This window comes from Malus sylvestris, chromosome 9, assembly GCF_916048215.2.
Source record: "Malus sylvestris chromosome 9, drMalSylv7.2, whole genome shotgun sequence".
Lineage (NCBI taxonomy): Eukaryota > Viridiplantae > Streptophyta > Magnoliopsida > Rosales > Rosaceae > Malus > Malus sylvestris.
This window is the reverse complement of record NC_062268.1, coordinates 10,567,108-10,589,166: the sequence shown is the minus strand read 5'-3', so window position 1 is coordinate 10,589,166 and position 22,059 is coordinate 10,567,108. Positions and strand designations below refer to the sequence as shown.

At 36.1% G+C, this 22,059-nt stretch overlaps 2 protein-coding genes, 2 long non-coding RNA genes and 2 pseudogenes across 8 annotated transcripts; 2 read left to right on the top strand and 4 right to left on the bottom strand.

Moving 5' to 3' along the window:
* The first annotated feature begins 762 nt into the window (after positions 1-762).
* LOC126634232 (uncharacterized) lies at positions 763-3,464 on the top strand. 4 transcript variants are annotated; one of them, XR_007627254.1, is made up of 5 exons: positions 763-834; positions 933-1,144; positions 1,228-1,387; positions 1,493-1,561; positions 2,280-3,464. It is a non-coding gene; the product is annotated as an uncharacterized LOC126634232 (long non-coding RNA). The 4 variants fall into 4 exon arrangements; XR_007627253.1 differs by having other exon boundaries at positions 769-1,144; positions 2,280-2,338; positions 3,236-3,464; XR_007627255.1 differs by having other exon boundaries at positions 769-1,144; positions 3,236-3,464.
* Positions 3,465-6,015: 2,551 nt separating this feature from the next.
* LOC126582849 (vanillin aminotransferase-like) lies at positions 6,016-12,006 on the top strand. 2 transcript variants are annotated; one of them, XM_050247075.1, is made up of 20 exons: positions 6,020-6,183; positions 6,279-6,299; positions 7,127-7,266; positions 7,481-7,565; positions 7,676-7,748; positions 8,206-8,303; positions 8,447-8,539; positions 9,009-9,082; positions 9,175-9,213; positions 9,290-9,378; positions 9,457-9,533; positions 9,618-9,692; positions 10,157-10,204; positions 10,300-10,383; positions 10,484-10,571; positions 10,648-10,726; positions 10,887-10,977; positions 11,077-11,155; positions 11,564-11,679; positions 11,797-12,006. In XM_050247075.1, exons 1-20 carry the CDS (start codon positions 6,142-6,144, stop codon positions 11,869-11,871), a joined length of 1,566 nt encoding a protein of 521 aa, XP_050103032.1. In that variant the 5' UTR covers positions 6,020-6,141; the 3' UTR covers positions 11,872-12,006. The 2 variants fall into 2 exon arrangements, with proteins under 2 accessions (XP_050103033.1, XP_050103032.1); XM_050247076.1 differs by lacking the exon at positions 6,279-6,299 and having other exon boundaries at positions 6,016-6,183.
* A 726-nt stretch (positions 12,007-12,732) lies between these two features.
* Positions 12,733-13,331, bottom strand: LOC126582850 (uncharacterized). The gene is made up of 2 exons (XM_050247077.1): positions 13,131-13,331; positions 12,733-12,962 (listed from the first exon to the last, which is right to left on the bottom strand). Exons 1-2 carry the CDS (start codon positions 13,224-13,226, stop codon positions 12,846-12,848), a joined length of 213 nt encoding a protein of 70 aa, XP_050103034.1. The 5' UTR covers positions 13,227-13,331; the 3' UTR covers positions 12,733-12,845.
* A 2,178-nt stretch (positions 13,332-15,509) lies between these two features.
* Positions 15,510-16,717, bottom strand: LOC126583804 (F-box/kelch-repeat protein At3g06240-like; annotated as a pseudogene).
* A 1,121-nt stretch (positions 16,718-17,838) lies between these two features.
* LOC126583138 (uncharacterized) lies at positions 17,839-19,037 on the bottom strand. Its single transcript, XR_007609681.1, has 2 exons — positions 18,435-19,037; positions 17,839-18,338 (listed from the first exon to the last, which is right to left on the bottom strand). It is a non-coding gene; the product is annotated as an uncharacterized LOC126583138 (long non-coding RNA).
* A 910-nt stretch (positions 19,038-19,947) lies between these two features.
* LOC126633781 (glycine cleavage system H protein 2, mitochondrial-like) lies at positions 19,948-20,577 on the bottom strand (annotated as a pseudogene).
* Positions 20,578-22,059: the final 1,482 nt, after the last annotated feature.

Sequence of the window (22,059 nt, the reverse complement as noted above, 5' to 3'; positions counted from 1 at the left end):
TTTTACTAGCATATGGGCACACATAAAGTATGTGAGAATTTTTTTTATTTTTGTTTTTGAAATAGAAGGAGAGAGGAAGAGAGTGATATAGAATGTGCGAGTGAGAAATTTTTATTTTATTTTATTTTAATTAGAGATATGTTAGGATTGCATATAGGTGACGCTTTAAAAAATTTGGTTAGGTGAAATTACATTTATACACCATATTTCTTATTCATGTTTTGTTTTAATTAGAGAGTTAAATTGGTAATTTCATAAGATTTTGGTTGACAATGAGTGTTTTATTAATTAGTAGAGATAATTAAAAATATTTTTCATCAAGAGCTTTCAATCATTTTATAATACTTTCAAACGAGCCATTTTTTAAAATATATGAGTAAGCAAAATCCTTGATAAATTTTTATCAGTTTCATGTGGGATACATTTAGGGGGTGTATTCAATTGAGAATATGAGAGATTTTAATGGATTTATAAATCCATGGATTTTTATGGAGTTTAATTGATTTGTAGAGATTCCAAATAAAATTTTGATTCAATTCCCTCAAAATCTCATGGGAAGAGATGAGATTTGTGGATGCTTAAAATACGCTACGAAATTTCGCCAATTCCCTCTAATTCCTCAACTTTCTCAAATTCTTTAAAATCAATTTCTAATTGAATACACCTGGAATGTTATAAACTTCTTTAAAATCTTAATTGAATATACCTGGATTTCTAAGGATTTTAATAAACTATCTTAAAATTCTAATTGAATACACCTAATGTCACAGCCCGTCCCGGAATTATAAACTCCGAGGACGTGAAATTACAGAAACGTCCTTAAACGGGATTAAGGTGCGTAAATTTGGTATTTGTTTTACCTAAAAACATCCTAAACTAGGGTTAGATTTATTATTGTATGTGTTAATATTTTGTATTTGGACTTTAGGTAGGGTCCTACCTCCTGAAATCCTTCCCCATTTCCCGTTTTGTTGTCTCCTTCTCTCTCTCTTCCTCATCTCTCCCTCAGTCACTCTCACACTCCCTCATTCTCTCTCAAACTCTCGGACAAACACCAAGGCTCTCGAAAACTTCACAGTTTCAGGATGAGGAAGGTACCATCATGTTCGTGAGGACCATACGAACACATTGGTATTGTTTTCAGGTAAGGTTTCCCACGATTTCACGTAGAAAACTCAAGCCCGTGAAATGACACTATTCATGAACTTTGTGTTTGTTGATTTTTAGGCCAAAATAAGATCATAGGGAGCTCTAGGAGGTTCCCACGAAGCTCGGAGTGCTTCGTTGGAAGTTTTTGGACCTAAGAACACGGAGATCGACAAGTTCAAAGTTTGGCCGGAGCTTTCGAGGCGTTTTCCGGCGAATCCCCTGCGAGTTAGGAGTCGAGGTAGGTATCAATCTCTTCGTCTCGTCAAGTACTACAACTTTCCTTTTTGTTTCACTCAATTTAGTTGAGTATTGAAGACGTTATACTCATTTGAAAAATACCCAGTTTCCGGCGACCTCCGAGGCTTTCGAGGCCGTTTCCGGCCAAACCACGGCGAACTAGGTGTTGTGCAAGGTACCATTACCTTTGTCTATTCAAGGGCTACAACTTTAGTTTTTGAATCACTTGATTTCGTTGAGAAATGACAAAGTTATGACAATTTGAAAAACGGCCGCCGGAAAAACCAGTCCGGCGACCCAAGGAAGAAGAAGGTGCGCGTGGGGGCGCGTAGGTCCGTGCCTTCTTTGGCGCGTGGGGGCGCGTTCTACAGTAAAAAATTATTTTAAAAATATGTCGACGTCCGTGACGTCGAGTAGATCACTGTGGTATATTCATATACCCAAATTGAGCACCATATGAGAAAGTTATTAAGGATTGTTGGTTAGGTGTTCGAATAACGTTTTATAGTTTTCGCATTAGGTGAAAATGTGAATTGATGATCCGACCGTTGGATCATCACCAAACTTTGATACGTTGTAATACGTAATATTTGAGGATTATTGGAACTTACGGATTGGGAATCCGAGTTACGGATCTTCCGGAATTGGAATTGTAAGTCCATAATATAAAATGTTAACCGTCACTTAGTTTTGGAAATTGACGGAGATCCGACCGTTGGATGGTAATGAAATTTTAGGAAGTTGTCCTAGAGGTATATTGTGGACCTCTGGAAGTTATGGATTTAAAATCTGAGTGGCAGATCTTCCGGATCGATCTACGTAGTGACGTATTTTATATAAGTTATATATTCTATCGATATGAATTCTGAGGTTGGAATTGATTATTGTTTTAGGCGCCGATCGTCATGACTCCTTGGCGTATTGTGCTAGGGAGTTGTAGGGCGAACTCCAGGTGAGTGGGCAGTTTTGTTTTCCGTATATATATATACTTGACGTTTCCCAGAAATTGAATTGAAATGAAAATATGTTTAAAATGAAATGCATATGAGTTATGTGGAAAAACGGGAAGTGAAATACCATGCATAGAATTGATATGAAAAGTATATAGAAATGTGAGTTGAAATGCCATGCATGAATTAATATATGATGCATATGTATGAATTGGTGCGGTGGACGCACAGGTAAGAATTGATTTATGATGCATATGTATGAAATGGTGCGGTGGACGCACAGGTGAGTATTTATTTCTGTTATGATGATGTTGATGTATATTGAGCTCAAATCCTGCACCATAGTTTAGTGCTTATAGTATTCACCGCATCGCACGCTCGCCTTGGATCCAAGTAGATGCTAGTCGTACAGTCCACGCGGAGTGGGTACGACAGGCCAGTCGCGAGAGTGTTAGTGAGATTCCGACTGGTGGGTGACCTTAGATTATGTGCACAGATGATTTATGAGAAGCACTAGAGCGTAACTTGTGTGCAGAAGGCCGTACAGGTCACGCGGAGTGACTCCGGCAGAGTGTGAGAGTGATAGATTTTGAGCTCTAGGTTCAACCGTACAGGCTATTAGAGGGCCTCCGGTTGATTACTTTCTTGCACCTGATATGATTATTGTTGATGCATCCATACTTAACTGTTGAATTAGACATGGCATGGCATGATTGATAAAGAAAAATGTTGAGATAGTAGTTATGAAGTTTTGAGAATATATATGTATATTTATATTTTACATTTCTGGGAAAGTATACAGGTTTTACGGAGAGGGGTTACAACGTTTTGAGAAATGTTTGGATTTGGAAAAGAATTGTTTTACTGACCCACTTAATTTTGGTTTTGCGCCCCTCCAGGTTCAGGAATCACAAAGGTGTGGTGACTACGAGGAATTCGACGGTGTTCTGACAGATTGGACAAAATTAGGACGCACCTTCGGGTGTATCAACTTATAAATTGTATAATTAAAGCTTCCGTACTGTGCAAATGGTTACGTCACTCTCACGTGACGGCCAGCATGCCCTCCTTCGGGACGGGGTGTGTCACCTAAAATTTCAGAGAATCATTTAAAATCCCAATTGAATACCCCTAGATTCATTAAAAGAATTAAAATCCTTTAAAATCCCAATTGAATACACCCCCTTAATTTTCATTAAAAAAAACGATATTCTATGCACTAAGTTACATCAGAAAAGGGAGGATTTGAAATTGTGATACAGTATGTGTTGAAGAAAAAAAAATTATAATAGTTAATTCAAATACTTCAAATAATTTTTTATTTTTAAACCAACACTGCAATTTGATCATTTTTTGGTAGACCAAGACTGCAATTCGACCATTGTGTTAGAACCAGTGCTCCAATTTATTCTCAACATAATTAGAACATTTGCGTCTCATTTAATTTTACAATATTTTGTTGCATTCATTTCAACAATTACAATTCAATTCCAAGGCAAATGCAGATTCCTCCCATTCTTTTGCCATCTTCTTTGCTTAACCCAAAATATAATGATTTATAGACAAATAATTGTTATTAGCACTTCAAAATTCTCATTTAGCATTCTAAACTTTATATATTTAGAAAGAAAAAGACGATGAGTGTCAAATGATATTTTTAAAGTACCAATAACAGTTCCCTATAGAAATACGCGTGATAAATAATTTTCAGCAAGTTCCATTGGCTTTGACAAACTTAAGGATGATTTACAAGTGTTTTTATGTTTTGAAAAGGATTTACGAGAGTTTATGATACGACATTGTTCGATTATTAAAAAATATGGCCACTTAATATTGGATAAGATTTCACATTCAAATCTCCCACCTCAACAAATTTATGAAAATATTGATGCTGATATCGATATGGATTTACTTCAATGGAAATTATGGAAACTAGCAATGTTTGCTATATCAACTCATTCAGATTTAGTCGCATTTAAAGAAAAATTTCTCAAAAAAAATTCAAAAGTTCGAAATATGTAGTTGGTTTCGAAAAAATTTCTGCAGTGAATCGGTAAATATCATCGATCTTCATTGATTTTCCTATATTTTGTTGATATAGAATGAAGTTTGTATTTCACCACATTTTCCATATGGATCCTTACTTTTTTTGATATTTCAATGAAAATATCAACAGTTTCGTTAATATTTTAAACTTTGGTTATAGTTTAGATTATCCACATGATAATGTTGTTTAATGCTCTCATATATAAATTTTTGTTTAATTATATTGTTTATATTATCCCCATCAAACAACTCCATTATCAGGCTTGGACGTTTGCTACAAATATAGAAAAATGGACCAGAAGGCTTTTCTAAAAGGGTAATACTATGAAGAAATTTAGAGACTAAATTTACAAACTAAATGATATATCACCAATAAGAATAAACATGTTTATCGACGTGTAAGTAATAAACTAATAATTAATTTTTATGTCCTTTAGTTTTCAAAACTTTGTTCATAAATTTAGTCTCCGTGACATTATTTTTTCTAAAACGACTCATTGCCAGATCCCATGAACCAAATGGAAAAATATGTGTTACTATTCTCCTTTGGTTGTCTTGGTGCCTGGTTATAAACAGGAGCCACTAGAGCGAGAAAGACTTCAATGAATGAAAATGTCGCGTTACAAAAGTTAAACAAAATGTTGCACTACTATACAATGCGTAAAAATTTATAACACATTACAATGCATAAAAGTTTAACGCATAAAACATTACTGTGCACAAAAAGTTCAACGCATAGTAGTATGTAATTGATTGAGACAGAGACATGTTGTAGGTTGATATGTCACGAGGGAGTGGGTGAATTTGCATTTGTGTCCCCTATCGTATATGTTGTTCGAGCACGGGCAGTTGGGGCATTCGGATCAAACACCACAAACCTTAAAACAATGAAACGCGACATTGACCCCAAAAAGCATATGTGAAACAGGATGAAACGCAAAAATGCAAATGCTCCTCGGATATTTTGAGGGAAACCAAATGAAAAATGCACATATTTGTTGGATAGTACTATTCGCATACTATTTTTACTATTCACATGTTTTTGTTAATTTGACTGTTGATTTTTTTTTAATTCATTCGGCCCTGACGGTCGAAAAAAAAAAAAAAGAGTCAGAAGTAAAAAAAAGTGTGTTAATACCACTATCCTATTGTTTTGATATTGAAGAAGATAATGAAGGGGAAAGATGACAAATGTTTGAGTCATTGTGACATAAAATACAATATCTGATGAATAATTGATTTATATTCTAATGCCTTACGTCTTTTGCGTTCTTTATCATGTGTTCAAAACTTACATTATTTTTATTAGTACTATTTAAAACATTAATAAAATGGGAGAAAATAATTTTTATGAGGTATCCCACCACATACTATGGCAGATTTTCACCTCCACAAAATAGTAGGCAAAACATAGTCGGTTAAATCTGGAGTTCCAAATCTTTGTTTAAATCTTGTTTTTAAAATGCAATTTTAGTTTCTAATATTCATGTTCAGGTGTGAAGAATTCAATAAATTCTCCAAATCATACACGAAGAAATTGTGGGAACTTCTCCAATAATACTAATTTGTTTTTCTTTTTTGTAAAAATAAAGTAGTCCTAAATGTAAGCAAGTTAGCTAACAGTGTAAATATTCAAGTTCGCTTCAGTATTGAAAAGACCGACCCGTCACCAAAGGCACTCACAGCCTCTCAGTCACTGAAGAACACTCTGCTTCTCCTTTGCATGTTTTGCTGGGGAAGATAAAAGTAATTTCAAAAGATGGGGATCAGCCGTTTTCTTCGATCCAATCTCAGAACCCAGGTATCAAATCTTTAATCCCGAATACCCGTTTGGTTTTTTTTTGGATTACATCTTCCTGTATGTGTTTTCTGATTGATATGTTCTGGAAACCGCAGATTGAAGAACAAGTTGTGCGAGTATGATTGCTGGTTTGATCATTTCATTTTGTAGATTTTTGATAAAGTTTTGATCTTTCTGGTTTGATCAGTTTGTTTGTTGATGCCTTTTCCTGCTTGAAGTCTACGTTTCTTTGCTGAAATGTTGGAAAAGCTAAAATTCAGTTACCCTTTTGATTTTCTTCGACTTTTTATGCCTTATCCGAATGCTTGAAGCTTTGTGTTTCTTCCTGCCTTTGTGGATCAACTTATAATTAATAAAAAAAAAGGGGGGGGGGGGGGGGGAGATCCCTCCTGTGACTTTCCACTTCACTACTTGCATGTGAACTTTGAGAAAATGCTGGGAAAAAATAAGGACTTTAACTGAGTATCTCAAACTCGTTTTTAATTGCCATTTTGTACAGTTGAAGTTGGGATCAAAGTAACGTTGTAATTTAGGTTTGTTTCTTAAATTTATCGCTGGCCGTGCCTTTTATGCGCGTGTTATGTTTATATGACTATATTTTTGCTTTTTCCTATTCAGTTCTAAAAGCCATTTTGTTGCTGAGTAAATATTGTAAAGGAAGATAAATCAAATTTTTAGTTTTAAGTATTTGGAGCCAGGAAACATGTGAAACATATAACTAACTGCACCGGCTGATATAACCTCTCATAAAGTGTTACTTGTTAATGCCGAGATGGCCTTCCCATTTTCTTTGTTACTTCTAAACTGCTCATAAAGATTGAAAGTTTATTTTTCTCACAAGTTAACGCCCCATTCGTGATGGCGAGTTTTATACATATGATCAGACACACACTCACTACACATTTGGAGAAGTTTCAATAATTTCCATCTTTCTTGTTTACAGCTTGTTTCATCTACAAAATATGCTGCTGTATCTAGAAGTCCACAGGAGCATCTCTTTATGGTTCCCTTTCTGGCCCGGTCCTATAGTACAGGGTCATCTGTGCAAAAGGAAGAACCAACAACTGTTGAAAAAGGCCTCGGGTAGGTGGTGTTCTATCATCAACAATCTACACAGTAATCCCCCTTTCAGGATACTTTTATTTTGTATATGATCATGTGTATTTCATGCATTTGCTGTTCTGCATCTTCACTGTATTAATTAGTGTACATGCATAATAGCCTATACATTTACGTGTGTGCACAATATAATCCAATTTGTCACAGCTTTGTTGTTGACAAATATTGATTTTCTCAGGTTCAAGGGCCATGATATGCTTGCACCCTTCACACCTGGGTGGCAGAGTACTGATTTGCATCCTTTGATTATAGAAAAGTCTGAGGTATCTCTGTGAAAATAGGATTAACTCTGGTTTATATTATTGTATGTACTTCTTATTTTCAAAGTTGATTTTTTTTGAAGTCATTGAATGTTTTTCATTCTTGGTATCAGGGTAGCTATGCTTATGACAGCAATGGGAAGAAGTATCTTGATGCTCTTGCGGGTCTATGGTGCACAGCATTAGGTGTGAAAGATTTGTTTCCCATTATTTTTGTTCTTCAGCTTGAAGCTTGCATCTTCCTCTTTACTTCTTAAGGAGTGTCATGGCTCACAACCAAACTTAACTTCTCATATTCCTCAGCTTTTATTATTACTATTAAAAAAAAATGAAATAGAAAAAGGTAAGAAGTCTCGAGTATGCTTATATTTTGCAGTGATAATGTGGATTAAGTATCTTAGAATACCGTCGCCCTCTCTTAGACTTGTATTTACTGCTTTCTTGCGCACTCTGCTCTTGAATCAGACTATTTGCACTAGTATCTTTGACCTCCTTTATTAGCCTTTATCCTAATCTACCCCTGTTATCTTATTGTAGCTTTTCCTGACCTCACTATTGTAAGTTTGTTATGTGTATTTGTGTAAAAGTAGATATGTTGAATAAATTACTTGAATTCAAATATTTTTATTGTTTAAACTTGCAGGTGGAAATGAACCTCAACTGGTTGCGGCTGCAACTAAACAGTTGAATACCTTGCCATTTTACCACTCATTTTGGAATCGTACTACTAGACCATCTTTGGTATTCATTTTGTTTCTTTACTTCCTAGTTTCTTTTATATTAATATGCAATTCTAGATTCATTATTTTCTGTTCCACATAGTTTAATGGATACATTCTTAAAATGCCTGCATGTGATATTCAGCAACATATTTTCTTTTACAGGACTTGGCAAAAGAACTTCTAGAAACTTTTACAGCTACAAAAATGGCAAAAGCCTTCTTTACTAATAGTGGATCTGAAGCCAATGATACTCAGGTTTGATTCAATCGTAGAAGAAATTAATTTGATTACAGTTTCCAATTTCATAGTTCTGCTTCATGCCAATAAGAAAGATATCGAAGTCCTCCAATTTGGCTACTTCGTCCAAATGCATTGTATTAATTGATTAATTATTCTCTCAACAATTAGTTGAAGTTTAGTGTCATGTAAAAGTATGTAAAATGTAACTTCAATCAAAATTCACTTTTCCATCTTAGATGAAACAATTATTTATACTTGTTCAATTTGATTTCCATGTAATTATCAAAGGAAAGTTCAAAATCTGAAAAGCTTATGAACTCTGCAAAGTTTGAAGATATCTGAGTTGCCTGAATACCCAATTCATGTGAACGTAACCAGTTGAACTGCTTTGTTTATTCAGGAGTTCAAAAATGATATTATAGAAATTAATATCCAGTTTGGTTATCACAGGTCTTTTTAACTATTTGAAATATTTGCTTTGTAGGTGAAGCTGGTTTGGTATTATAATAATGCACTTGGACGCCCAGATAAAAAGAAATTCATAGCTCGACATAAATCGTATTTTCAACTTTCTCAACTCCTTTTGTTTTCTCTTTATTTGCTTCAGTTATTGTAACCAGTCCTTTGATGTTGCCTTTTCATCCTAACAGGTACCATGGTTCAACTTTAATAGCCGCAAGTCTTTCTGGGTAGGATAAATATTCTTGAGAATTTTGCACGAAAAATCATCCTTCAGTCCATTGACTCTAAATTCTTTTTTCACAGCCTCCCTGCTTTGCATCAAAAGTTTGATCTTCCAGCTCCATTTGTATTGCACACTGACTGCCCACATTATTGGCGCCATCACCTTCCAGGTCTATTTTTACACTGATCTAATCTTTGAGATTTAACTGTGACTGATTTTATTAAAGTTTTAGCTTGATATATGCCAGGTGAGACAGAAGAAGAGTTCTCTACAAGATTAGCCAACAATTTGGAAAATCTTATCCTCAAAGAGGGACCAGAGACGGTAAGTTATTCAGGTGAATTGTTCAAAATCTTGAAATTCCGAGGGTACTTTGTGTTTTTGAGCCGGTGTGTTTGCTACTTTCAGATTGCTGCGTTCATTGCTGAACCTGTCATGGGCGCAGGCGGTGTTATAACTCCACCTGCAACTTATTTTGAAAAGGTGAGCTTTTGCACATTGTGTTACAAACTGAACAGTACTGCAAATGCTTCACTAGATGTACTTAGTTATCACAATAGGTGTCTGAGCTCAAGCTTCATTTTAAATTTAATGCCGTTTTGGTTTTGTCACCTGATGTGTATAGGCTATTCTAAAACTGTTGTACTATTAGCTGGGTTGGGCCTACTGTGTTAGTGTCTATAAAGCCGATTATATAAGTTGTTTTCACTGAACCATTCATGTTATCAAGTCCACTACAGTGAGATGAGCTGAAATATATCTTTTAAGTGATTCATACTTCATCCCATACTTGGTTTATACTTGTCCTGCTTTGTGTTGATTTAATTCATTATGGGAATTACTGCTACTGGATGATTGCAAGCTTTAATGTGTTGTTTCATTCAGAACAGACACGACTCTGTCGCTCTCAATCTTTGTAATGGACAAGCATTTCCTATTTGATGCAGGTTCAAGCTGTTGTGAAGAAATATGACATTCTATTTATTGCCGACGAGGTATATGGAATTCTTTTCCTTAATGTAAACTGATCTTTCAAGCCAGCTTTATATGTTGGTTGTTAAGCTTAGGCTTTATTTCTTTACTTCTTAAGGTAATCTGTGCATTTGGAAGGCTTGGCTACATGTATGGGTGTGACAAATACAACATTAAACCAGACCTTGTGTCTGTGGCAAAGGTAAAAATGAAACTATGTACAAAACTACAAATACAGAACTGCACTCTCACATCGTACAGAAATATTTGTTTCCTCATTGCTGAGTTGTTGGATGTTCCAGGCTCTTTCTTCTGCATATATGCCAATTGGCGCTGTTCTTGTGAGCCCAGAAGTTTCAGATGTCATACACTCTCAAAGCAGCAAGCTTGGTATGTTGGTACTATAAGCTAATCAAATTCCATTCCAAGGTATTATTGTTGAACAAGATGATTTCTTTTGTGCCAGGTTCTTTTTCTCACGGGTTTACATATTCTGGACACCCCGTAGCCTGTGCAGTTGCAATTGAAACACTCAAGATCTACAAGTATGTTCTTATTTGCTTGGTTCAAACTATTTAAAAGCAAAGTTATCTGGGTTCCAACTTTTAAGGAACCAACCATGTTTAGAATCTGGACGAAACAGCATTGATCTCATGCGGACCACCAATCTTGGTATTTGGCAATTAACATTTCACTTGTTTGTAGGGAAAGAAATATTGTTGAACAAGTACGGAGCATTGCCCCAAGATTTCAAGATGGTGTAAAAGCCTTCTCTGATAGTCCAATCATAGGGGAGGTACATGTTTTTACTTGATATTTTTGCACCACAGAAATCAGAAAGAGAAACTACAATCAGTATGATATTAACATGGCACTCCTTATGTCGGTTATGCAGATACGGGGAACTGGATTGATCCTTGGTACAGAATTCACAGACAATAAGTCACCGAATGATCCATTTCCTGCTGAATGGGGTAAGTCTCATCTTTACACTAAAAAGAAAAATGACGTAGAGTACATCTAGTATGGATAGTTTTTATGGGAATTTTTTTGGGTATAATTGAGCTACATTTGCATATAAGATTGCAGTCCAAACCTATCAAAGAGATCCGCTTCAATAGTCCTACCTGTTTTACAGTACGTTCAGTAGAAATTATTATTTATATGGAGTATGGACAGAGAAACTACATGCACAAACCACTATGGGGCTGGTGTGCTGAGATGTGTATACTGTTTTTTTGCGCTATTTGCTGTTTTATTTTGTGATATCTGGTGGGTTTTTCTGATTGACTGGCGTGGTGACCAGAAGCAATTGTTTCTGTAATATCGGGGCTGTCTTAGCTTCCTTTATTAATATTATGCCTTGATGATATGCATCACAGGGGTAGGTGCATATTTTGGAGCCCAATGCGAGAAGCATGGGATGCTAATACGTGTCGCTGGGGATAACATAATGATGTCTCCACCATTTATTATGACTCCTTGTGAGGTTGACGAGGTATTCCCGATTTGTTCCAATCTTGCTTAGAATTGAGTAATACTTGCATCGTGGAAAAGGTTTTCGGAGTAAGTTTCTTACGAACATGCTAACCAGAACCTGTGTTTTCATTTCCAGTTAATAAGCCTTTATGGGAAAGCATTGAAGGACACTGAAGAATATGTGAAGGAACTCAAGTCTAAGCAGAAGTAGTTGCAACTTGTAAATGTATTGATATCTGACGATGGTGAAAAAAAGATGTAGACTTTCATGTAAAAGGAAAATCCTTTCCCCTTTGTGTTTTTGTTAAATGAATGATATTCTGAATAAAGCCCTACTTCACCAACAGTTGTCGGTTTAGTTGTACTCGTCTTTTGAATGTTGGAAGAGATTTCAAGTTCGAATCTTCTCATCATGTTGATAACAAAATTTATCAGCCTACTTCCGAAAGATGTATATATAAAATAAGATTTCAGGTTCTCGTGATAATCGGCTCCTCGTTTGGCCTCCTTTGATGTCTGCACTTCATTTTTCTCTATGTTCTTCATTTTCTTCTAGCTATTAGATTGAATAAAGAGAATCGACGGGTATAAACGAAGGGAGTACGGTAGAAAGAGAAAAATGAGAGCAGAAATCATTTCCCTAATGCAAGATGCTGGATGAAATTGGTACCCTTAGAGGAATAAGTCAAGTTCAAAATCTAAATATAAGAGATCTCTCAAAGATCGAAGTAGTCCAGGCTTACCAGAAACTAATGGCGACACTGTCTACATTCTATAACATTGTTACATGCACAAAAATACTTCATTAACATCACCAAAAGAAAAGTTTATGCGCGTAACCCTTTTCCATATCGAACCAGGGAGGGTAGGAGGACTCCTCATCTCTATTTATGACCTTGCTATCCCTAAATACTGAGCAAAGGAACTCCGATATAATTTGTTTGCAAAAAGGAACGACTCCAACTCGGATATTTGATTTGTCTGAAAATAAAAAGGACTCCAACGACATGCAAGGAGGAGGAAAAAAATTTCCATTTTATAATACCGAGATAATCATATTTAGAAGGAATAATTTGTTGTGAGAAGGGAAGGACATCTTATAGAATTAATATTGTACAACTTCGGAACCACAGTATTACTGAGAATGTACAGAGAAATTAAAACTCTGTATACATTGTTTTGCTTTCAACGTTTGGCTTGTTTTTCAGCTTTTCTTCTGGCGCGCTTTACCCTAGAGCTCGGAGATGGCTTGTATCCGCCACTTTCACCATATTCTTTCTCGTCCAAGTCCCTAAACGACTTCTGCAGATTCAACCAAAGAAAACATAACATTTATTTTTATATTTTGGTACAAATACTCAGATTTATTTCACCAAATAATTAGAGAAAAAGAAAAACAACATAGATTAAATTTTGGGACTGGGAGAGAGAGAGAGAGAGAGAGAGAGAGAGAGAGGGAAAAAGGGTTACCTCACTAAGCTCAAGAAAGCTGACAGCATAGAAGGTAACAGCTGCAGCAGCTACAATTCCCAGAACTGGAAGACCTAGTTGTTGTATCCCGTCCATGTTTTTCTTTGATTTCCTTTCGCTTCCTAATTCTGTAGAATATCTAGTGGTCTTCGCTGAGAGTGGATAAGGTGCATCGCTTCCATTCCAACTATATATATATAGAGGATAGAAAACCAGCAACTTAAAAGCAAGTTAGTTGTATTTGTATGGTTTACAGTTTACTGGACCAAGTTTACACACCAGTCATCACTTGTTGAGCTGGTGCCACTGGCCCATATGCATGTTTCTTCCATTAATTAAATATCTCTTGGACGGTAAAATTTTATTACAAGCAATAATTTATACTAATTTACACTAAAAAGGATGAGAGATGGGAAGAACCTGAACTCAGGACGCAATGAGTTGAAAATTAAGACTTTAACAATCAGGGCAATCAACTACTTGCGTTTGAACGGTTATCTAGAATATTATATGAACTTACACTCATTTTTTTGTTGTCATCTGAACTGTAATTTTAAGCACATTGTCATTTTAATTTTTTTAAATTTCTAATTTGTCATCTCACACATGTTCATCAAACTTTCAAAAAATAAAAAACCCACATTTGCATTGTCCTCTGAGCTATTTCGGACTTTTCAACTCCTCGATCTCCCTTGGTGGTACTGCCAATTGGTACAAGTGCTTTCATTTTTTTTTTTTGTCATTGAAATGTTATCAACTGATTTAGATCGTTTGTGTAACTGATTTTGAACTAGATATGATCTTTCTTACTTTCGATTTGTATGAAATGTACTACTAAGTTCCTTAGAGGTCTCGTTTGGTACCTTGGACAGATAGACTATTTTGGTCCAAATAATAAAAACAATTTTATTCACCAACAAGATCATACAATTTGCCTATATTTCCCTCATGTTTTGACAAACGATATGATAATCTACACTCAATACATCTAAACTAAAGGTAAAAAAGAGGGTTCAAATCCTGAATGAAGAGGAATCCTCTATCCACCATTTGTGCTTAAATTTCTCTTCATTGGCCTCCCCTTAAAATAAGGTACCAATGATTGACCGAATTCTAATATTTAAAATATTTTGTGACTTAAACTATAATGAGCTTAAAAATTGTGTTTGATTATAATTTTATAGGAATTAATCTCATGAGTTGATTCTCATACAAATAAAAAATTCCATGAAATAAATTTGCATGGTTTTGCTCCATTTTTTAAGTAAAAAACTGAAACAGCATTTTGTCCAACATAAATCGTCACTACTGAACATATTCGATTCATATAATGGCTCCTGCATCATAACAAAAGATCAACCAAGATTAATGAGGAGTAAACAAACCAGCAGCATTTGAATACAAACTAAGAGCAACCATTCGATCCTCGATTGATCTTCATTTTTCAGCTTGTGCTTGTGTTGGGGAGTTTTTGAGTCTTTTCACCTTCCTATTCCCATGATAATCATCACTAATAAGCTCAAATACTCTCCTTGTATGTAACCATGCTATCAAAGTGACAGGACCATTTCAGATTATATAGTTCAGTGATATCCGCGAATTTGTAAAGGCACGTGCACATTTGTTAAACTCATCAAAACTACGGTGAGGAAATTCGAACAGAGACCTTGAGTGCAAATGTAAACACTCTTAACTAACCGATCTACAAGTCACGTGCACGTTATGAGACATTTGAAATGAATTTTACATATTTAAATCTCTAATTTTATACGTCAGCAATAAATGAAAACGAAAAATTGCCACTAGCAAAGGCCACATATAGTAATTCATCTACTATTTTCTTTTTCGAGCTCTCATGAAAGGTTGCGGTTCATTCCAAATATATAAAATCACAAGGGAAAAATTACATAAAGAAGTGTAGGATGATATTTTTGGATTGTCAATAACAACATTTTGTCCAATAAAAAAAAAATAACAACACTTTATTACTTAAACATGAAAAGATTATCAATAGATAAAAAAACCCCCTAATTTATATTTAGACAAACTTGAACCTGATTTTGCAAATAAATTCAAACAGAAAAAAAAAAGACAAAAAAAGACCACTATTGGAAATGCCACATTTAATAACCTAATTACTGTTTCTTTGCTATTTAAAGTAGACATGAAAAAGAACAAAGAAAAAAAAAGAGCAAAATACCTCCTTTTATGGCGAGAGTGGGAATTGAACCTGGGTGGGAAAGGAAACAAAAATTGTACAAAAACAATCTGGCATCTTGTTGTATCCAAAACAAAACAAAACCTAATGTATATATATGAACTAACATAATTTTTTTTGGTGCCCCTCCCCCTTTTTGGGCCTCGAGAGGTCGTCCTGATTGCATTGGGCCAGAGCCGGCCCTGGCTGTTAGACCTTATAGTTTGACAGTTGCTGGAGGATGCCTGTGCGTACGGCGTACCATAACAATGAGAAATGAGGGAAATTTAAAAATTTGGGATGATCAACATTTTGATATGTGGGTCATGAGAGAATATGGTGTGAGTGACTCGCTGTATAGGTTTAAGATTAACAAACTCCCCGACCCAGAATCGATTTCCTCCGACATCATAAGGATCCCAGAAAATGGTACAGTTATCGGGATAAGATTCGTCCGGCGCCGTGAGACGTTGGAGTTGATCAAGTGTGAAAAAAAAAACAAGTGAAGCGTGTGAATGGCACTAACAGCGCCGCCAGTGGACCTTTGAAACTTGATAGGCAATGGCACTACCCGGAACTTCTCGTTGGTCAAATAAAAAACAACAATAGTCTGCTGCTTCCAGTTAAAGTAGCCGGGCCAATGAAGCGCTTCATTGAAAAGAACCCCGTTTATAATATCAGTACTGTGGCCGAAACCCTTGTCAGGTGCTGCAATTCTTTTCCAAGAGTTGGTTCTCGATGAGAATATCTCCATCTCGGCATTAGACCGATGATAATAACTGGTTAAGAATTTGTATTCGTCAGTGGCCGACACGAAACCAGAACCGAAATGGTTAAGGTCACACCTTTTCTTTTCTGACGATGGAAATGAACTTGTTGTCTGCGGCAATTTTTGCAAGAATCCGATTTGTAGGGTTCCAGATATAATACCTTGAGACAATCAAATCATCAGGACTGTCGACAGTAAAACACACCAAACCATTGCACGACGCCAATAGCCTGACATGATCTCTACGCGGTTTCTTGTGCGATTCCAGGAGCCTGGCACGATCGCTTTGCAGGCGTTCTACTGGAAAGGTTAGCTTTCTGACAGAAGAAACATCCCCAAAGGACGAAACCGGGTTCAAGTCAAAAGAGAGGCATTCCGACGAGGAGGAGTGCTACTGGAAGAGGAGCCTTTGGTGCTGATTTGAACTGGGACTTGGCAAATTGTTGATCGGATAATATAGAACACCACCGTTTCGAGACGCACTTGAATCGGACCACAGATTTTGCGGGCAACCTAGTGAGGATGTTCACTAAACGGAAAGAGTCCTCCATGTTTGCTTGCGTTTGCTCATTCTTACTGGTATACACTCACACCGAAGAGGAATTAGGGGTTTTTCGTCCAAATAAAAATCAAGGCGTATTACGGCAGATCAAAACCGAGGTATATATAGAAGATAATGGGCCCTACTTTTAGGGTTTTAGGCTCTACTTCACGTTAAACCAATGGTTATTTTCTTGTTTTAAAATTATTTGGCCCCGTAGATGGTAAAGTGAAATTGGATACTGACTGGTTAGTACCCAAATATTATTCTTTTTTAAGTAATGCTATGTTTATTATTTATTTGTATCATCTTTCGAATAGAGGTAAGACTCATCAACACATGTGGATCTCATATTCTTAAATGACTAATGCATGCCACTTAGTACTACGATTTAGTGGTATTCCTCTTCATTTGTAAGTGAAAGATCTTATGTTCGATTCTCGTCAAATGCAAATTTGAACCACATTATTGTTAGTCCATTGTGAGGCTAAGCACATCCTCTTTTAATGTAGATAATATTGTTTGTTAAAAAATAAAAAATAGCAATAATATCATTTTTGTTTTTTTTAAAGGGAAATGTTCACTGTTGGGCATGGTTTTAAAATGAAAGATTATTTAAAGGGGGCAAACGTATCTGTTGGAATTTTTGGTGTACAACTTCAGCACGTGGGCATTTTGTTTTTTTTAGGACAAAGAAAATGGATTTTTTTGTTAAGCTGGAAAGAACGCGGACTACGTGGGCCTTTTGTTTTGGGTTGTTCTCTTAGGGTGCGTTTGGTACGTAGACGGGACGAGACGGGACGGGACGGGACGGGACGGGACGGAACGAATGTGTAATTTTTGAAAAAGACATGGGGTATATTTGTCTTAAAATGGTAAAACATTGTGTTCCACATACGTGGAACAAACCCGTTCCAGGGGGGAGGTGGAACGCAAAAACACCCAAAATCTGTCCCGTGGAACAGCCCGTTCCACCCATTTTTAGCGCACCAAACGCGGGACGGAACGCCTCGTCCCGTTCCGTCCCGTCCCGTCCCACGTACCAAACGCACCCTTAATGTTTGTCTCCTTACCGTTAAACAAAATAATTGTTGAAAGATTTTAATTAAAAAATGGTTGGAGGAAGCCTTTTGATTAAAGTTTTATTTTTAAACAAAATAGTTGTTGAAAGATTTTAATTAAAAAATGGTTGGAGGAAGCCTTTTGATTAAAGTTTTATTTTTATTTTTATTACAAGTAATATTTTATATTAGGATTAATTTCAGATTACTACTTTGAAATTTCTTAGTTTCTAATATTTGGTATATGAAGTTATTTTCGTCCCAGTCTGATACCTAAAGTCATAATTCTGGAATACTTTCATACATTCGTTAAATTTTCTGTCAGACCTTCATTAATTGACGATGTGGCATTCATGTAGACAGTAACTGAGCTCCACATGTCAATATGAGCCCCGTGGATATTAAAATTTTAAAAAAATCTTTTTCTCTGCAAACCGAATTTGTCTTCCTCCAAGGACCAAACCAAGATTTGAAACCCACCTCCACTTCCACCAAGAATGTCGAGTTGAAGAAGCTCAATCCCACGTCAAAACCCTCAAATTCCACGAAGTGACCAAACCCACATCAAAATCCAAATCCGCCAACACATGTTCTCTAACCTTGTGTTCATCTTCTCCGGACTCCTTGCTGTCGCCTCCGCCTGAAATAAAAACCACCGAGTTAGCAAAAATAATCAATGAAATTACGAAAAATCAAGAATTCCAAATCGAAATGGCATTGTGAGTAGAAATCGTACCCGAACCCAGGAGCGGTGGAGATTGGTCTCATCGTAGCAAGTGATGAACTCTTCGACGAAGTAACGAGTCGGACTGAAATCGCTGCATTCACGGAGGATAAGTGACGATTTGGCATCGTTAAGGCTCGAACCGACATCGAGAGTCGCCCCTAATCCCAAGTTGAGATCTTGAGGGATAGAAGAGGTTGAACTACCCCTCCATTTCTTGCAATCTTCTTCCTAAACTTCAAGATCTCGTTTTTGAGCTTCGAGATCTTGGAGTCAATGAGGACTTGTGAAGGTGGACGGTCTTGGACATGACATTGGCGGAATGAGAGAATGCCGACGGTCTGCTTCTGGGTTTTGGCAGTGACGGCGATGGCACCAGCACATGGTGGCTCACCTGCATCGCTGCTTTAGTCCTTCTCTTTCCTTGGGTGGCTCGCGAACGGAGCTGCTCCGGATCGGTTTTAGATTCGAGTTCCTCAGATTTTAAGGATTAGGGTTTTTGCAAAGGGTTGAGGTGAAGAGGGTGGAAGAGAGAGAAGGGAGGAAAGTGGATGGGTGGGTGTATAGAAGAAAAGGGAGGGAGAAGGGAGGCAGGGGTAGGGGTGGCGGGGTAAGGTAGGAGACGGATTGGGTTTGCAGAGAAAAATAATTTTTAACTCTTTTAATATTCACGTGAGCTACATATGACACTTGTCTACGTGAGCGTCACGTCATCTGTTAACAGAGGTTCTGATGAAAAATTTAGCAGAGGTATGAAAGTATGTCATAATTATGATTTTAGGTACCAGATTGGAATGAAAAAAACTTCATGTACTAAATATTAAAAATCAAGAAATTTTAGGGTAGTAAACTTATATTAACCCTTTATACTAATGTATATTGGAAGAAGGGCGATGTTTCTATCCAGAATCAAGATATGAAAGTAATTCTCTTCCAGATTTAGGGTTTTGCAACTTTAGAATAGTTCAAAGTAAGGTATCACTTGTATAAGAAAAATCACAATATTTATTTTAGTTCTGGTGAGTGAATTTTTCGAAGAAAAAAGAGGTTCTTGAATGTATGATCAGTTACAAGGCATTGGGTCCCTTCACAAAGAGGCTCTTGCTGTTGGTGTGGAAGCCAGACTGGTGATCAGGAAGAGGCTGAAATACCTTTATGAGTCTTTTCAGCCCTCAAAATGAGTGGATAACCAACCATAGTTTGCTACTAGTTGCCTCCCTTTAAAAAAAAAAAATCATATATTGATACACATTTGATGATTGAGATGCAAACTCGAAGAACTACTTTAAGGTTGGATAACATTGAAATGTTCCAACCAATGTTTCTCCCCACAGCTAATTAATAAAAAAAGCATATAGAAAAACAAAGGGAAGTATTTAGAGTTGAAACATTGCAGAAGTATTTTATGATCTAGCGGCTTTAAGCATTGTTTTACCAACAAAAGGACTTTTTTTGGTGAAAAAAACAAAAACTTTGATATGTAATCAACTGATTTCAGCTTCTGGAATGTTTGGAATCTTCTATTTCACACACTCAGAGTACTCATCTCCACCTTGGTGATCCATCCTTTTTCATAAGGGCTTCCATTTACCTGTATCATCACAACAAGTAACCGACAAAAAATAAGTAACTGTTTAACTAAGCAACGATTCATTAATTAATAATTGTCAAATTCCAAGTCTAGATGTCTACTATTAATCATGAACGTTGTTCTAAACTTGACTAGATGTTCAATTTAGTAAGTTTGGGGTATAGGGTTTTAAAAAAAATATCTCGATGCAATTAGTAGTTGAACGATTCATTATAGGTGAAATTTAACTTCGTGAGGTTTCCAATATAAGAAATATGCTTGAACAGTAATGGAACAATTAGCATAAGATGTTCTTAACTTACCAAACCTGGAGAGCTAAGAAGCTCTTTGTTCACTTCAATTATGTTGCCCGAGACAGGACTCTTGATGTCGGTGGAGGCTTTCACACTCTCAACACTTCCAACAGTGCTGGCTTGTGTAACTGCAACAACAGTATCAGGCAGCTCTACGTAAATAATGTCACCTAAATGTTCCTGAGCATGGTCTGTTATTCCTACTGTAGCCAAACTTCCCTTCGTCAACTTTCGCCCACTCGTGATACTTTGCATACTTTAAACCCTCCATAACTGAACACACACACTTGATATATAAACATGAGATAATGTTTATGTAATAAAATGTAACGAAACAATCAAAACTGAAAACGAAATCGTTATCAAAATGGAGAGAAGGCTAAGGGTTTTAAGAATTACCAGAACACAAGTCTCTGGACGGAATTGCAGACATCTTCGAAGAGAAAGCAGTTCTTGTTGGCCTCCACAACCTACTACTCAATTTCATCTTCCTCTCTCCCCTCACAAATTTTGTATATATATGTCCTCCACCGCTACCGTTGAGGAACTTGATAGATTCCATGAGTTGCTTCCAATTTAGTGTAAGTAAACCTCACTCGTCCACCTGTCACTAATCACACAGAGGAAAACTAATGAAAATGGCGGGTTTGAAAACTTTGAGTTTTAACGATAAGGACAAAATAAAAGGTAAAGTGAATAGTACCAAGATTGACTTTTTAGTGTAAAAATGTGGTTTTTCGCTAAAGTGAACAGTACCGTGAACTTTTCGTTAAACATTCCATCACACAAAGGGTCATCTGGGAACTAGGCAGGTGGCTACTCATGTCAGCTTGGGTTTTATGCTTCTTAGGTTATCGGTGACGTACACATGTTTAGGAAACATGACGTGTCGACAATTTTTGCTCTGGTGACGTGTCTAGGATCCTAAGAATCATGTGATCAAGAACGTTCATCGTACATCGTGCAGTCAGAAATCCTTTTAAAATTTAAAATTTAAAATTAAATATAAATAGTAACTAACAAAAACTGACATGTACGACGGACGGTCTCAATCCTGACGACAAGCCGACACATTTGAGAATGTAAGTTCGACTTACAAGTAAGTTTGATTATTTTTTTCTATTGACTATTTTATCTATTGTTAGTTGGTATTGTAAGTAATTAATTAAGCTCTGATACTATGAAAGAAGTGGATGTTACATCATACAACTATTTGGTAATATCAAAAAGAGTTCAATTTACTTATAAGCCTATACAAGGTCCTTATTCTATCAATGTGGAATTCATTTTTAAAACATGGGCAGCACAAATGGAGTAACGTGGAGCAGGGCCGTCTCTGAGATTTTGGGAGCCTGTGCGAAATTTATAAAAGCATCCCTCCTTAAGATATTCTTAAAAAATGTAGGACAATCTATTGATGCTAGAAAACACTCACTTAAATCAAAACAAAATTTAACACTCACTGATTGCAAGTTTAAAATAATAAGTAAAAAGAGCTACAAACATAACGTTCACTAAATAATCAAAAGCAGTTCAATCTTAAACAACCAAACAAGAAAACAAACTTCAAAAAACTCTAACTTTAAAGTTTCACTTGAATATGTAACATTATTATATAATAATATTGAAAAAATACCGTCTTTTATGGTGTATTATTAGCACTCAAAATATCTTATTGTACTCTAAATTTTTATGTTTAGAAAGGAAAAAATAACGCTTATAAGGAGTGTAAGATGAGATTTTAAATTGTTAA

Bases quoted from the DNA above. Each gene is read 5' to 3' on its own strand.
- LOC126582849 (XM_050247075.1), top strand. From the start codon at position 6,142: ATGGGGATCAGCCGTTTTCTTCGATCCAATCTCAGAACCCAG. The intron at 7,267-7,480 runs GTAGGTGGTGTT...TGATTTTCTCAG, and splicing joins ACTGTTGAAAAAGGCCTCGG to GTTCAAGGGCCATGATATGC. The intron at 9,214-9,289 runs GTAGGATAAATA...CTTTTTTCACAG, and splicing joins ATAGCCGCAAGTCTTTCTGG to CCTCCCTGCTTTGCATCAAA.
- LOC126582850 (XM_050247077.1), bottom strand. From the start codon at position 13,226: ATGGACGGGATACAACAACTAGGTCTTCCAGTTCTGGGAATTGTAGCT. The intron at 12,963-13,130 runs GTAACCCTTTTT...TTGAATCTGCAG, and splicing joins GCTTTCTTGAGCTTAGTGAG to AAGTCGTTTAGGGACTTGGA.